This window comes from Papaver somniferum, chromosome 9 (assembly GCF_003573695.1).
Source record: "Papaver somniferum cultivar HN1 chromosome 9, ASM357369v1, whole genome shotgun sequence".
In the NCBI taxonomy this organism is placed as follows: domain Eukaryota; kingdom Viridiplantae; phylum Streptophyta; class Magnoliopsida; order Ranunculales; family Papaveraceae; genus Papaver; species Papaver somniferum.
In genome coordinates this window covers 9,134,709-9,150,405 of record NC_039366.1, presented here as the reverse complement: position 1 = coordinate 9,150,405, position 15,697 = coordinate 9,134,709, and the positions used below count along the sequence as shown (strand labels likewise).

Below are 15,697 nucleotides of genomic sequence, written 5' to 3'. Positions count from 1 at the left end.
TCCCGGTTATTTATATTCGGCTGTGTTACTATATATTTTAGCTTCCGATTATATCATTTTTTGCACTCAGTAAATTGCGTACATTCATTTGCATAAATCAGGTGTTTTTGGTAACCGATAGGATTCTGAATATAGTATATTCGGCAGTTTGACTTATTTAATAACCTCAGATTATTATATAATAATTTGTTGCTTTCATATGCAGGCCGTTGAAGAGTTTGTTGATGATTTCTATTTGAGGCCCGACACTTCTCTATACTATGCAAACGATTTGGTATACTCATTACTACTTTTTTTTCTACAAAATATATATGTTAAATGGTTATGCTTATTAGATTTTTTTTTGTTTTATGCACGTTTAGACATTTGGAAGTAAGAAGGAGGCAAAGGAATGACTTATGAACAAGGCAAATGATAACATGTGCGTGGTAGTTCAAAATAATCATGTTAGTGACCACTAGTGGAAAATGGATTTTTAACCACTTCCTGGGATTCATAAAAACCACTGTTACTGGGCAGATGTAACCATTGGTGCTGTGAGCCACAATAGTGTTACTAAAACTTGTCTCTGAAACAGTTGTTTTCTTGGAGGGTATTTCCGTAAAAATACATAGCTCCCTAATAGCTTCTATCAGACTTGAAAAACGTCTGCAAGAGAAAGCAACTTCTATAATCCTCTCTCTTTATCTCTTTGACTTATCTTTATCTCGGTCTGCACTTCTTCTGCTTCCTTCACTTCTCTCTCACCACCTATCTCTCACAACTTAATCACTCTCTATCTTTTGTCGATTTTTTCTCAATCACAACAGTAAGTCGCTTGTGAATCAGTATTAGGTGCTGATTTTCTTCTTCTTCAAAGAGATCCATCACAAATAAAATTCTTAGACCTATAGTTTTGAGATTTCTCTCAACCTATTTCTCTTAACCGAATCAGTATGAAGAAATCTAAGGTTTCTAAGGTTCTTAAAGAGATTTTTGGGAAATAATTACATATGGGTATTATTAAATTTCTGTTTTTGATTCTCAGATTTGGGTTTTAGGGTTTCTGATGCTGATAAGTTGATGTTTTTTCAGTTTGGTTGGTGATGAAAAGGGTTTTGAATTAACGGCTTAATTAAACAACTTCATGAGAAATAACTTCTAATGTATACAAAAACTTCCTCTGATTTCAATTTCTCAAATTAGGGTTTTTAATTTTAACATGTTTTTCTTATTTGGAGTTCAAATTCGTAGATTTGGGCATTTTTTATTGATTTTAATTGTTTATGTAGTTGGTAGACATTCAATTTTGGTATTGGTTTTCATTTTTTCTCCTCTTTTTCAGTTATGGGTTTTCTTGAATGGATAAAAGTTGTTCTTGAATGGGGTTTTCCGACCATTTTATTTGTATGTTGTTGTTGTCGTGGTGGTGTTTCTTGTTAGGTGGTTGTTCTTCTCACTACATCAGTTTGTGTTGCTGGATTTTTATCGGCCTGCTGACTTTTGGATTGCTCTTCTAGGCAACGAGAACCACCTGTGGAGGACATCTGTTTCTTGCATCATTGAATATAAGGTCTAATTAACTTCTATTTTGTTTTGCATTTGGTTTGGTGCTTGCGAGGTATCCCCTAACATGAAACTGTTTTGGATGTTTCAGCATTTGAAGAGGTAGTGATGTGTGATCTTGGACTAAGTTCAGAGCTGAAGGTGGCATGTAATTCTGCACTAAGGAAAGTCGCAGGGTGAGTGTAGACTCTGTTGGCCATGTTCGTATAGACTGTTTTGGTGATTTATCTAGAAATTTGGTGTTTCGGCTTATGGTGCGTTACAATTGATGTAACTATCTGAAGTTGTTTAAATTACTGTGTCCTAGCTCTGAAGCAAGTATGTTGTACTTATAGTTTCAAGAAGTAACTGTAGTATATTGGTGTTGCTTACTGTGGTAAACTGTATGACAGCTGATTGAATAATCTTACTTGTTTGTAGATTACGAGAATCAATCTTATACGCACTCCAAAAAATCTGGGCTTATCAAGGTAAATCAATGTATTTTTATCTTAAGTGAGCTTATCTACTTGAGTTTTGCTGTGACATAAAAATCATTTGGAAGATTGAAATTTTGTGCAGATTGACAGTATACTTTACTTATAGCCATGTAGTTTTACAATTATGGTTTGATGTCGATCCTATGGATATGCTTATGACATGCAGGTACGGTGTATGATTCTCACATCTTGTCACCACCTCTCCTGTTTTGAGGACCTAATAATTTTAATTAAGCAGTTAAGTTTGTAATATTTTGCTTCTTTTGTATTCAGGATACTTGGTGCATCCGCCAAAGTTTCTCCAAAGCCTAAAGTCTCTTTAACCGAAAAGTAATATATCAGTAATAAACTAAGTGTGTAAGTTCAGTGATTTTTAATAAGCTAACTGCTCATTCATGTAATTTAGATGCCACTATTACTGTTACTCTAGGATTTGATGGTCTCATCCTTGTAAGCATTACATTCTCTTGATAATTTTTTACAAGGGGCTAGAAATATGCAAAATGCTTCTAAGGAAGCAAATGAAGAGCATCTCCAACCATTATCTGTGACGATCTATGTATCATACCATGAACCCTATTTTTCATTATGCCCTGTACCAATTCTATATGAGTAGCATGTTATAATTTTATATTTTGTTGTTGATTAACAGTATCAGCTAGAATTAAGCATCATCATTTTTCTTCTTTTGTATGCAGGATAGTTGGTGCACTCGCCAAAGTTTCTCCAAATCCTGAAGTCTCTCTGACCTAAAAGTAATATTCCAGTAATAAACTATGTTTGCAAGTTTAATTAGTGACTTTTGATAAACTAACTTCTCATTCTTGTAATTTAGATGCCAGTATTATTCTAATTTCGGGATTTGATGGTATCAGCCTTCTAAGCATTACATTCTGTTGATAATGTTTTACAGGGGGCTAGGAATATGTGAAATTCTTCTAAGGAAGCAAATCAATAGCAACACCAACCATCTCCTGTGGTTTTCCTTGTATCATCTCATGCACCCTATTTGATTGGTAACCAGCTCCACATAGTGAATTACTTTTCTGTTATGTTTAGGTACCGGGTAGATTTGCTTCTTCTTATAAAGCATGTATGGTTATGACAAGTTCTGTTTTATGTGGGAATGCTAGTGACAAAAATAAACAATTCAATGGTGCAGGGTTTATGGACTTCAAAATTTTACTGAAGTAGTCTTTCTTGACAGCATGTTTAACCTTAGTTTCCTTTCTTACGAAGCCTTATCACAACATCTTAGGATGGTTGACCTAACTACAAAATCCTAGGCTTGGTTTACTTCTGAAGATTTGTCCTTCCTAAGCATATTTGACCTTGCAGGAAGCATGTTCTATTTGGAGGTGATCGACGTGTGAATTTACTGAAAGACTTTGTAGTTGACAGTAGTACCCATATTTAAATGATCAAAATAGGTTTATGTGAATCCTTTTTTTTGCATGTCCTTCTAATGGTTTATAAAGACCAGTAACTGATTGCTTTATAGTTTATACCACAGTACTTAGTAAGATAAATTACTGAGATTTTTTTATTGATTTTCAGGTTACAGAAAACAAGCTTTACCAATATATCTTAAGGTTGTCAAAAATTCCTAATCTAATAGCCGACTCAAGTAAGGTAAATCTCTCCCCAAAACATATCTAGTACTAAATGTGTATCTTAATTTTTGTCTTCATGAGTTTGAGAATGGAAAAAGTATTCCCCAGTTCATGATTTCAAAGTGATGGCATATACTGGACTATTGGAGATTTGAAATAATGTCGAATCATATTATCTTTAGTACCCCTTGGCATCCAGTACAGCCTAGCTATATGTCTCTCACTCTTCATGATGCTATGTTGAGTATTCTTCTGAGCTAGTTCATAGTGTTGAGCCATGTTGCTCGCTGTTTATTAACATATATTTATGTTAGTCAATACGCTCTCTAGAGTTATGTTCTGCGGAGTTCATCTTATTGTCAATTTAAATGCATGGGAATAAATTTCTTGATAAAGATTTTTTTTTTTTTTTTTTTGTGAATGTGGATTTTTAATCTTCTTTTTGATCGATTACTAATATAAGTTCTCTTCTTTGTAGGTGAATTCATTGGTGCAGATATTTCTAAATGATCAAACTACTGATGTGTTGTGAAATGGCAGCTTATTATCATTCAGAAACACCTTATTTAACAAGTATCCAGGTATTGCAGTTCTATTCTTCATGTGCTTGTTTGAGTTCTTTTTCTCGTCTCTTTTTCATTTTGCGGTTGTTAGTTGAAATAGTCTTGGGTTTTATTTGTAGCTTAAGGATAGAGTGATGGACATGAATTGGGCTAGTTTGTCAGGCAATGATGTCTTGTTAATTGGTAATAAGCTGCTAACTTGTATGGAAGATTCTGTAGTTGGTTTGTTAAGTTTGTAGGAGGAATATCTGCAGGTTAAACTTATTTTTCCTTAATGTTGAAATTTTCATATTTGGAAGATTGTAAAAGTTGTAATTGAGAACTCATTTTCATACAAATTCAGTTGAAAGTCGTTATCAATTCAATTTGTAAAATTCAGTTCCGGACTCACTTTTAATCCAATATAGCTGATTCAGGTTAAGCTTCAACTGAATCAGGTTTAGATTCAGCTGAATCAAATCCTTTTTTTAATAATATATAATCAAAATAAACTACTGTGTCTTCAGAGTTAATAATTACACTGTGAAAAGAAATCGTTTTTTTAAAGAATTCAACGTTTGTGAGACACAGTCGTTTTGGAAAAAACCACTTCTAAATTAGAGCTGATGGACACAGTCGTTTTGAACGATATTACCTCTTGTCCCAGCAGTGGTGCTTCCATTTTCCACTAGTGGACACTCGATTTGAAATGATTTGTGAGCGAGGTGGGACGCGAAAGAGTCACGAGGGAAAGAATAGTAAGTACGTAAGGAAGACGAATATGAAATACTGAAGCAATACCAAGAAGATAGGATGCCCATTTAAGATTGTCTTCTATAATCCCGATGGTATTAAAAATAAAGAGTATAAAATGTATAAAGTTGATAACGGTTGTCAAAACCAATGTAGTCAATATCGGCCCAGAACGATACGATAAGAAGGATATCAGGGATACGATATTCGCCCGATAATATCGGCCGTATCGGTCGATACGAAATTTTCCTACATTTCCCGATATGAGACGGTATTGGTCGTTTCCTATAAAGTTTAAGGTTAATTTTGGCGAAGAAAGTCTTCCAGGTGGTAGTAGAGGTGCATGTAGCTCTCGAAGCAAGTTACTAAGATACAATTATAACTTGAACCCGCCGCAGTAGTGTTGGATTTGATTTCACGGATAACCAAAGGATGTGATACGTTGTTATACCAACTCATATAGTCTGGAGAATTTTCATCACCTTGGGTGGTTCGTCTACCAGTGTCGATAATGAAGTCATTCCTCTTATCCCAGTTATCAAGAACAGTAGGTGGGCCTGTGTGAACAATCGTGAGATTGTCACCACTAGAAGAGCACAACTCCAACTCCAATTTGTAGTAATCCCCCATTTCCTCCACAGGTTGATGTTGTATATACCCGTGTTGTCGCATCACCCTAGAGGGGTTATACATCACATATCCTGTGGGGTGCCACAATGGTCCAAAATAAAGGGACAAGTCCGACCGAACATTTATATGCCCACTGGCTCGATCTTCCTTGTATGGATCAAAGCATACGTCTGAGGCCTTCAATTGGTCCAAAGTCTCCCTCATGCGAATCAACTGCTGCTCTTTTTTCCTAGAACGGTTGTCTTCAAATATATACTTTGTTCCTCTAGGAGTACCTTTGCACCACCCCGGGTTCTCTCCGGCCAACTTCAGGATAAGGAAGTGGTCATAGATACATGCCTATATACATAAGAAACCAAGTTTTAGTAAATAGATTGTGTATATTCGGTAGTAATTTCCAAACATTATTTCCGATTATATATAATCAGAAATAAAACTAAGTACCTATCCACCGAATAACCAACATTCGGAAATAGATATGGATCATTTCCTAACGAATATGCGTCATTTGGAGTTCAGTAACCTATAGTTTTTCTGGCCTGTATATTCGGTTCTAATATCAAAAGAATATTTCCGACTATATATAATCGGAAAACAAAATAAGTACCTAGCCACAGAATAACCAACATTCGGAACAAGAGATGGATCATTTCCTACTGAATATGCGTCATTTGGAGTTCAGTAACCTATAATATTTTATCCTACACAATCGGAGGTATAAAACATTATATTGTCTTCCGAATAAATACTGGCCCCAAAATGGGATTTTTCCTATATCAGAAATTTTGAGATTTTTTCAATATATACGGTAGTGAGTGCACTTCCGAATACTGTGTGTCTACTTAAATATATTCGGGAGCCAAAAAATTCATTAAACTACCGATTATTACCAGTTTGTATCCAGGAAGATATGGCCAACAATATTCGGCCGATAACCATCAAATATTTCTCCCGAATACTGTCGATGTTCTTGAGAAATGAAGAACACGACTACATTCGGAAGTAAATAAGCATGAATATCGCCCGAATCTGAATAAATAACCGAAAACCCTAGAATTTTTTTTCTCGATTCGTCGAATTAAAGCGAAATAAACCCCAAAAATGATAGATTCTTACCTTATTGGGGCCATTTGAAGTTGACGAAGTGTTTGACTATCGGAATCGCAACCACCGACTACATCGACGGGTACTTCTTCTTCGCGTTCTTCGCGTTCTTCTTCATTTGCAGCAACAATTTCTTTATTTCTTGCTAAAATTCCAATCTTTGGATCGATACCCCGAGCAACATTTTTGGTTCTAGGTCTGTGGGTTTCATTTCCCTTATCCATTGTTTTATAAACGAATCGACGAAGTTTTGATTTTACGATTCGCGGCGATGTTTCGGTTGAACACAAGAACGAGGGAAAGTTTTTTTTCTTCCACAATCGGAAGATAATATGAAACTGGAAGAAGAAGAGTTGAAATGAGTAGAATATTTTTTGATTTGTTTTTTATACAGTTTTACCAGAAGGGCATTTATGTAACTTCAATATCATACATGGTACCCCTTAACTAGAGTCTTTGGCTGGGTATAAATTGATGGCCCCTAAATCCTTTGGGGTGGCCCCTAAAAACGCGAGGTTTTTTTAGATCTCCTGAAAGAAAGAAATAAACAAAGAACGAAAAATATCAGGTTTCTACCAGGATTTAGTTTCTCAAGGAAATAGGAAATCCAATCCTTGTTTGAAGAGGAATACATAAGGTAATCAATCTATATATATAGTGGTCCTCCCCCTCTATTGAATTATCAATTGGGGAAGGAAAAAACAAAAGGAGGCGGAGAAAATAATAATGGCAGACTTCGATTCTGGTATGAGAGAATCAAGAGATATTGAAAGCGGTGATGTCAAAAGAGACCTTGAAAGCGGTGATGTCAAAGTACCAGAAACTGCACATCAAATTAGTCAAGATTCATGGATGCAAATTGCTTTTATACTTACCACCGGCATAAACAGTGCGTATGTATTGGGATATTCCGGCACGGTTATGGTTCCTTTAGGTTGGGTAGGAGGTTCAGTTGGTTTGGTTTTAGCAGCAGCTTTGTCGTTGTATGCCAATGTTCTTCTTGCCAGAATTCATGAGCTTGGTGGAAAGAGACACATCAGATACAGAGATCTTGCTGGCCATATCTACGGAAAGAATGCGTACGCTCTTACATGGGCATTCCAGTACATAAATCTTTTCATGATTAACACTGGTTATATCATTTTAGCTGGTCAAGCTCTCAAGGCCATGTACGTTCTTTTCAGGGATGATCACTTAATGAAGCTCCCTTACTTCATTGTTATAGCTGGGTTCGTTTGCGCTTTGTTTGCCTTTGGTGTACCACATCTATCAGCTCTGAAGATTTGGCTAGGATTTTCAAATTTCTTAAGTATCATATACATCGTCATAGCATTTATATTGGCGCTTAACGACGGGAAGAAGGCTTCACCTAGAGACTACAACATTCCGGGTTCAACAGCAACCAAGATTTTCTCCTGTATCGGTGGATTTGCAAATCTCTTTTTCTCATTCAATACAGGAATGCTTCCAGAGATACAGGCAACAGTGAAACAGCCCGTGGTTGGAAACATGGTGAAAGCTCTTGTCTTTCAGTTCACAATCGGACTTGTACCTATGTACGCCATTACTTTAATGGGTTACTGGGCATACGGAAACCAAACATCAGCATACCTCCTTAACAATGTCTCAGGTCCAGTATGGGTGAAAGCAGTTGCCAACATTTCAGCCTTTCTGCAGTCCGTCATCGCTTTACATATATTTGCTAGTCCAATGTACGAATACTTGGATACAAAATTTGGTCCAACTAAAGGAGGTGCATTTTCTCTAAGCCATATCTCATTCAGAGTTCTTGTACGAGGGGGTTACCTTACTATAAACACCTTAGTGTCAGCCCTTCTACCTTTCCTCGGAGATTTCATGAGTTTAACTGGGGCCTTCAGCACATTGCCACTCACATTTGTCCTCGCCAATCATATGTACCTAATGGCGAAGAAGCATAAGCTTTCAATGCCACAAAAATCTTGGCACTGGCTGAATATCACATTTTTTAGTGTAGTGTCTGTTGCAGCAGGGGTTTCTGCCGTGAGGCTAATCCTAGCTGACTCCAAAACGTACAACATTTTTGCGGATCTCTAAAGACCAGACAGGCAGCACCTTACTATGTTCATGACCAATCGGATCCTAACATACCAGTAGGCACCAGAGGAGATCACTACTGTATCCGTATCGGAGAGATGCGCCAAAGTGTTCAGATCATTACTAATTCAGATATTCCGGCTGTTTATGCTGCAGCGGAGTAATGTTACTCGGGTGATTTTTCTTTTTTCTTTGAAGTCATTCTTCCATATGAAATAAGGAAGGTCTAATATTCGAGCCTTCTGCGCTCTTGAAGATCTTGTATTCTATTTTTTAACTTAGTAGAATAATTACAGTGTGTTCCAGCATAAATTTTTTTTTTTTTTTTTGTCATAATTAATAAGGAAAATTTCTAAATGAAAGTCGTTTAGACAAAGACATTACTAATCTTTATCACCATTCCAATCCCCCGGGTAATGTTCACAAAAATATCATAAAACATGGAAATATCATGAACAATCAAAAGGAATTTTTGTATAACAATATAATCCTCTAGGCGCGAAGAATGCGGTATGTTCTTGATCCTTCTCAGCTAACGAAATTTGATTGTAATCCTTGTATCCATCCATCAATGATACCCTGTCATTCCCTGCTGCCGATTCAACCATCTGAGGTATGTCTGGCAATGGAAAGCCGTCCTTATGCTTTGTTTAAATCACTGAAGTCAATACAAATCTTATTCCCTTATTTTTCTTTGGGACCACCACCATATTTGCTATCCACTTCGGATACTTTGTTGGTCTAATTATTCCTTCTTCAAGCATCTTTTGTAACTCTGTTTCTTTCTGAGGATGATATGTTGTAGTTATCTTCCTTATCCTTTGCTTTTGTAGTTCCAATTTTTAACATCTTTGGTTCTTCCATTGTTCCAACATTTATTTCTTTTGTTGGCCCTGTTTTGGTGAAATTCGTTTTAGGTTATCCCATTGGTATTGGCTCTTTTAATTCATGCATTGATTGGCCCTCTTTTTCAGGAATTTTGCTTGGTATTCCTCTCCCTTCTGGTGCTCTTATCATATATACTCTTAATTCTTCTTCCTTCCTTAACTCTCTCGCTCTTCTCCAACGATCCTTTCGCTTTTTTGCGCGACCTTCATAATTTTTTATGTCTATCTGGTTGCAGATCTTCGCACTCTTGGTATCTCCTTTGATTTCTCCTATTCCACTTGATATTGGAAATCTAACGCATTGGTGAAGAGTTGATACTAAGACTTTTATCGCATGTATCCATGGTCGTCCCAAGAGCATGTTGTACGGTGATTCCATATCAACCATGCACAATGTCACTTGTGTTTCTATTTCTCCCAACATTATTCGCACAATTATTTCTCCTTTTGGCTTGGTTGTTTTTTTATTGAATCCATGAATAATGTAGGTTGAAAGATCCATATCTGAATCCTTATATCCCATTCCTTTGAATGCTCGATAGAATAAAATGTCCACTGAACTCCCTGTACCTACTAAGGTTCTATCTATCGCCCATTCATCTTGTGTTTTCGCTCCCATACTTTTTTTCTTTTCACCCAATAGTTATTGTTACCACAAAAGAGCTGTTCGTCTTAAATTTATTCTGGTATTTCCTCATCTGTGAATGTTATCCTTTTCTATTCCCACTCCTCCAGGGAGATATCTTTTCCACCGTCATAATTTTCTTTCCTTCGAAATCTCGCTTTTGTATTTTTCCTGTAATTCCTTCATGGATGTCATCAACATCAGTTTTGGTTATCAAGTTACATCGTACTCTCCTACTCCCTTCTTTTGTTTTCATTAACACAAGTTAATTTCACGTCTAACACGTAATTTTATCACTAATCATCCAAATTAACACTAATTAATCAGGGGTAATTTTGTCATTAAAAAATAATTAGTTAAGGGGTTTTCCATTTTACTTCAAAATGTCTCTTTTTTGTCATGTACGCCCCATTTAGCGAGGCTTTTAAAATTGTTGCGAAAACCTGAAATTAAAAGATCATAATTAAGTTTTTATTTTTGCTCGTCATGAGTTGAGATTTTTCAGATTTTTATGTCTTGGGACTTCTATAGTAATAGAGGCAGGGGCATAGCTCTTGTAGGGTCATTCATTTTCAAGTAATGAATCGATTGAAAAGGATTCACATTTTTCCTCTAATTTGAAACCTGAAATTCATAAAACTCAAAAATAGCAGCAATTCAACTTCAAGAAACACAAGGCAGAAAAGACTAAGGTTAACTACAAAATTACGCCTCAAAATGTATCAAACGCTCACAACAAGCATCATCAATTTCAGGATGAAGACCTAAAGTTTCGTTACTCAACTTTACTCCGCTGCAATGAAGCTGAACTCGTACTTTCTCCAAACCATACCCCTTTATTTCCCTTTATCTTCAATTTTGATATGTAAAACAGAATTATGTTAACAGTAAACTTTCTCTTAGGCATTTAGCTGATCAACTTTATTTTCCTATTAGGCATTTATACGAACAGCCAGTGTTCACAACCTCAGGGAGTGGAACTCTTACTAAGCATTCACATATTTGGTGTAATTATAAATCACGAGCAGTGGAAGGCAGTACCAAAGAAGAACATATCACTGAGAACAAGTCTCCCTTCTTCATCCACTATTAGCAATCAAGTTATCCAAAAAATAGTCTGCCACAACCAGTGATTCTCTTGTACAACTGATCTGCATTAGTTGTCGGACCAAATCGACTAATAAGGAATTAATTTCAAACATTAAAAAGTAGTAGCATTTCATCAAATTTCAAAAATTGACCCGAAGGAGATTACAACTAAAAGTTGACTCAAAACATAACCAAAAATATAATTGTTAATCTCTGATTCTAATAGTAATCGTTGCTGCCATTAGTAGAAATTCTTCTACGCTTCTTTAAGTACTCAACCCCTTTGACGGCAGCACCATCCTCTATCATCTCACAAGTAAACTCAACTGTAATGATGCAAGTATCATTCACAATATATCTCTTAGCAGGGTCATCGAATTCACCAAGAAGCATGAATTTATCCAAACCAATAACAGTATCCAACCAAAAAATGCCATCGATACGTTTTTCAGGGATATTGCGTTTAATTTCTGCAGAACCCAAACAATTTACTTACAAGGTAATGCGATTAATTAACAAAAATGTGGTGGTGTAACATAATCCCGATTATACCTTTTCTCATTGTGTTCGTGCAAAATCCGTTTGACTTATAATTCCAAAATTGACCTCCACGTTCAGCAATTGTGTTTCTTTCAAGCCCACAGCAGGTACAGAGATATGTGATCACTCACCGTCACGTTAGTTACGTGGTTTGCATCCCTTTGGAAAAACCCTAGTTTGCCTGTAAGAATCGGGAGAAACCATGATGAAAACCCCACCAATTCATCAGGAAAAAAAAGTATTGAAAAGGAAAATTGATTAGTAAGATAGACGCCATACCATTTGTAACCACCCATATAGAAAACATCAGAGTCAAGCGCATCCTTAGACACCTGTGAAAAGTTTTCAATCTTCTAATCGAATTTCGTAGAAAAATGTGTAGACCGATTCATTATCTTATTGGATGCCATTGATTTGATTGTTAGCATAGATATGTTGTTACTACTTGATGATAGTGAATAAATGATCAAGTAAAGAAAGGGGAAAAATATCAAATCTGGGTTTATAGATAACAGATGAAAACGGATTACAATGGGGGATTCTATTTTTTCTCCTCTGGAGATAGAAAGGGGTAAAAAATAAGAGATGAAATTTTGGGCGCCAAATATCTGGCGGGAATACACGCGCCAAAATCTTGAGCGAAGTTTGAATTGTCATAATTTTGAGCGGGAATGAAATGGTAAACTGAAGTAATGTCGATGAGTTTAACTTTTACCAAGGAGGAAGGGAAAATTCAAAATATGATCAACAGTGAGGACTGATTTTGACTTCTGATTTGAGACTAGTTTTACAAAGAGATGCGGACAAGTAAAGTTAGAATGATTTTTCAGGGACCATGGTTCTTTTGAGGGGACCATGGTTTTATTAAACCACCTTCTCTATAGTGATAAGGGGTGTCCTAAAACGTTGAAATGACTAACCTATCCTTAACCTAATTTAATTTAAAATCAATCTAATAATCACATATATATATATATAACCACCACCTGCGCCCACCAACCCTGATTATAACCACCACCACCTCCGATTATCACCACCAGCAACCACCGATTACCACCACCACCACCACCGCCGATTACCACCACCGCCACCTCCACCTCCGATTATCACCACCATCAACCGCGGATTACCACCACCACTTCCTCCCACCACCACCGCCACCGCCTATTTAAGAAATGTAACAACATCAATGCAATCACAATTAAGTTCGGTTATATAATAATTTTATCGAGTATAAAAGACGCCAGCCGCAACTTGATTCTTCCATGGGACCACTCTGGAGGTATTTTCCAACAAACCTTTCATTTTAATTTGATTTTGATTGCTTCAATCGAATAGAAATCATCAAAATAGGGTTTTAATAGGAGTTACAGAGCCATGTTCGGTTAGGTCGATTTTCCAAAAAACCCTAGTTTACTAACCGAATTTCTTGAAAATGAAGAACACGAAGAACAGTTCGGTTCTATTGGATTTAAAACTAAGTCACCGAACTCGCTGTTCAGTTGTTTCGCAAAAAATTTTTAACTACAAAATAACCGAACTCCACCCTTAGAACCGAAAAAAAACCAAATCCAATCTAACCGAACTGTGTTACTGTGGCCACTATGTTGAGTTCCAAAATAACCGAACTTAGCCAATAGAGTTCGGTTTGTTCGCAAAAACTCTTAAAACTACAAAGTAACCGAACTTAGCCAATAGACGCTGGAACTTCACATTTTTTTTTGTTTGTTAAGTTCGGTAACTTCACAATTTTATCGCAGAAACCGAACTCAGAGTTCGGTTGGTTAGCTGTTAGGTTCAAGTTTGTGAAAGAACCGAACTTTGTAAACTTATATACTCTTATATTATGTAAAGTTCGGTTAGATCAAAATTACATGCAGTTTGCGAACCAACCGAACATAAAGCTGTAACTCCTAGAAATTCTATTATTTGAGAGTTCGGTAATCTGCGTGTTTGGAACAAGTAACCGAACTACACTTTCAGATGAGTTCGATTACATGTTCATCTCACGGGGTAACCGAACTACAGCTTCAGATGAGTTCGGTTACTTGTTCTTCATATAAAGTAACCGAACTTTTCAAAATCCAGTTCAAATCCGGATCATTTTGAAGATTAACAAATATTCTATGAGAGGATGGAGATGAAGAATCATATGAGTTTTCATCATCGGAATACTCAAACTTAGTGAATTGGAAAAAAAAATTATTTTTCATGTTTTTCTCCTTCATCTTCTCCAACTCCACTCTCTCAATAATTCTACTCAACTAATAATAAACCCATCTTTTAATTTAATCTCACTAATTGTTTTTAACTAAATCATTCACTAATCATAACCTAAAATTAATTAAGAGGGTAGATTAGGTATTAAATAAATAACTAGATATGGGGTGACCTAAAATTACTTCTAATGCCTTTACCAAAAATAAAACCATGGTCCCCAAAAAATCGTTCTAAAGTTAGTGCTCTCTGCGTGGTGTGGTGTGGTCTTGTCAATTTTTCTAATCTTTTCATATAGAGAAAGAAAAAACAAATCCATCAACTTCTCACATAGAGAAAGAAAAAAAACAAATCCATCAAATGATGATTTACAGTTTCTATTCATCTAGTGAAACTGTAATCACCAAAATTGGTGTCATCGCAATTTGGTTACTGTTAGAAAAGTTACGATTTCACACCTGCAAAACAAGGGTTAAACACAAAATCCAAGGTATCGGATGAGTCACGACCAGGTCGCTCTCTTTAAAACGTTTCGTGGCTCTGCCTTGAGTTTTATGCAAGCAGTCTCTCTTTGTCACAACGTCCCCGAGTAAAAAAAATCTCAACGATCTCTCATGCACAAAGTGAGAAATCGATCACTTTCACTCTTTTATTTTTGCTAAAAAAAAACTTGGTCTCCTGATTCACAAAAACAGTATATGGAAAACTCTTACCATTCTACCTCTCAAAACTGGCTTATTATAGCCTTCTCAATTAAGACAAAATTAATAGAAATAAATTTTTGTTTTAATTGTCTCCATAAAATCCTGTGTAAGAGTCCAAAAACGGTCAAGTAATTTATTCCAAAATAAATACAATTGAATCCATCATTAAAATCTGTAAAAACGTTTTGAAAAAATCTTTTTTTAAAAACAGTAAAAAATACTTTCCAAATTCAAGAGACTTCCTAAGACCCCCAAGGTCTCAGGATCAAATACCTCCCCCAAGGCCCCGCTCCCGGACTAATGATATATATGTACCCAATCAGTAGGGGGGATTTGATCCTGAGACCTCACCCTCAAGTCGCAAAATACTTAACCACTGGGCCAAGCTTGAATTGATGATATAAATGTACAAAATAATTCTTTTAAAAAACCATATATCCCAACAATCCCCCACTTATATGTTTTTTAAAAAACACTGAGCAAGATCCGTATAGTTATGTGCATCAGTAAAGGTATCTTTCGATTTTGAACCTTTAAATAGTATTAAATTCTCTGAACTCTGACATAGAGTGAACACATGTCTTTGAACTCTATGGAGAGAACAGGTTACTTAATACACACGCAACTATACTAAGAGTAAAGTCCTAAATGCCAGCACATTACAGCCTTGTGCTTATCTCGGTTTCAATGAATGTTCTAGAGAACTGCCCATGTTCTCATAGAAAGCGGCCACACTTTGTCATTCACACAGATGACTCTATCAAAGGTACTCCTATAGCTTGGTACCCCACTCTATACAGAGTTATAGACTTCATTAAGAGTTAAAGAACTCAAACTTAACCTGATTCAGAATATCATTCCATGGGAAAGATGCATGATTCTATCTCCATATC

At 36.1% G+C, this 15,697-nt stretch overlaps 1 protein-coding gene and 1 long non-coding RNA gene across 4 annotated transcripts; both read left to right on the top strand.

The window, feature by feature from the left end:
- The first annotated feature begins 1,028 nt into the window (after nt 1-1,028).
- Nucleotides 1,029-4,579, top strand: LOC113308061. Of its 3 annotated transcripts, XR_003339485.1 has the most exons (10): nt 1,029-1,552; nt 1,637-1,721; nt 1,966-2,015; nt 2,107-2,190; nt 2,298-2,381; nt 2,723-2,779; nt 2,938-3,040; nt 3,582-3,656; nt 4,116-4,218; nt 4,320-4,579. It is a non-coding gene; the product is annotated as an uncharacterized LOC113308061 (long non-coding RNA). The 3 variants fall into 3 exon arrangements; XR_003339484.1 differs by having other exon boundaries at nt 2,298-2,354; nt 4,116-4,579; XR_003339483.1 differs by having other exon boundaries at nt 4,116-4,579.
- A 2,923-nt stretch (nt 4,580-7,502) lies between these two features.
- On the top strand, nt 7,503-8,742 carry LOC113308281 (probable proline transporter 2). Its single transcript, XM_026556769.1, has one exon. It carries the CDS (start codon nt 7,519-7,521, stop codon nt 8,740-8,742), a length of 1,224 nt encoding a protein of 407 aa, XP_026412554.1. The 5' UTR covers nt 7,503-7,518.
- The last annotated feature ends 6,955 nt before the right edge of the window (nt 8,743-15,697 follow it).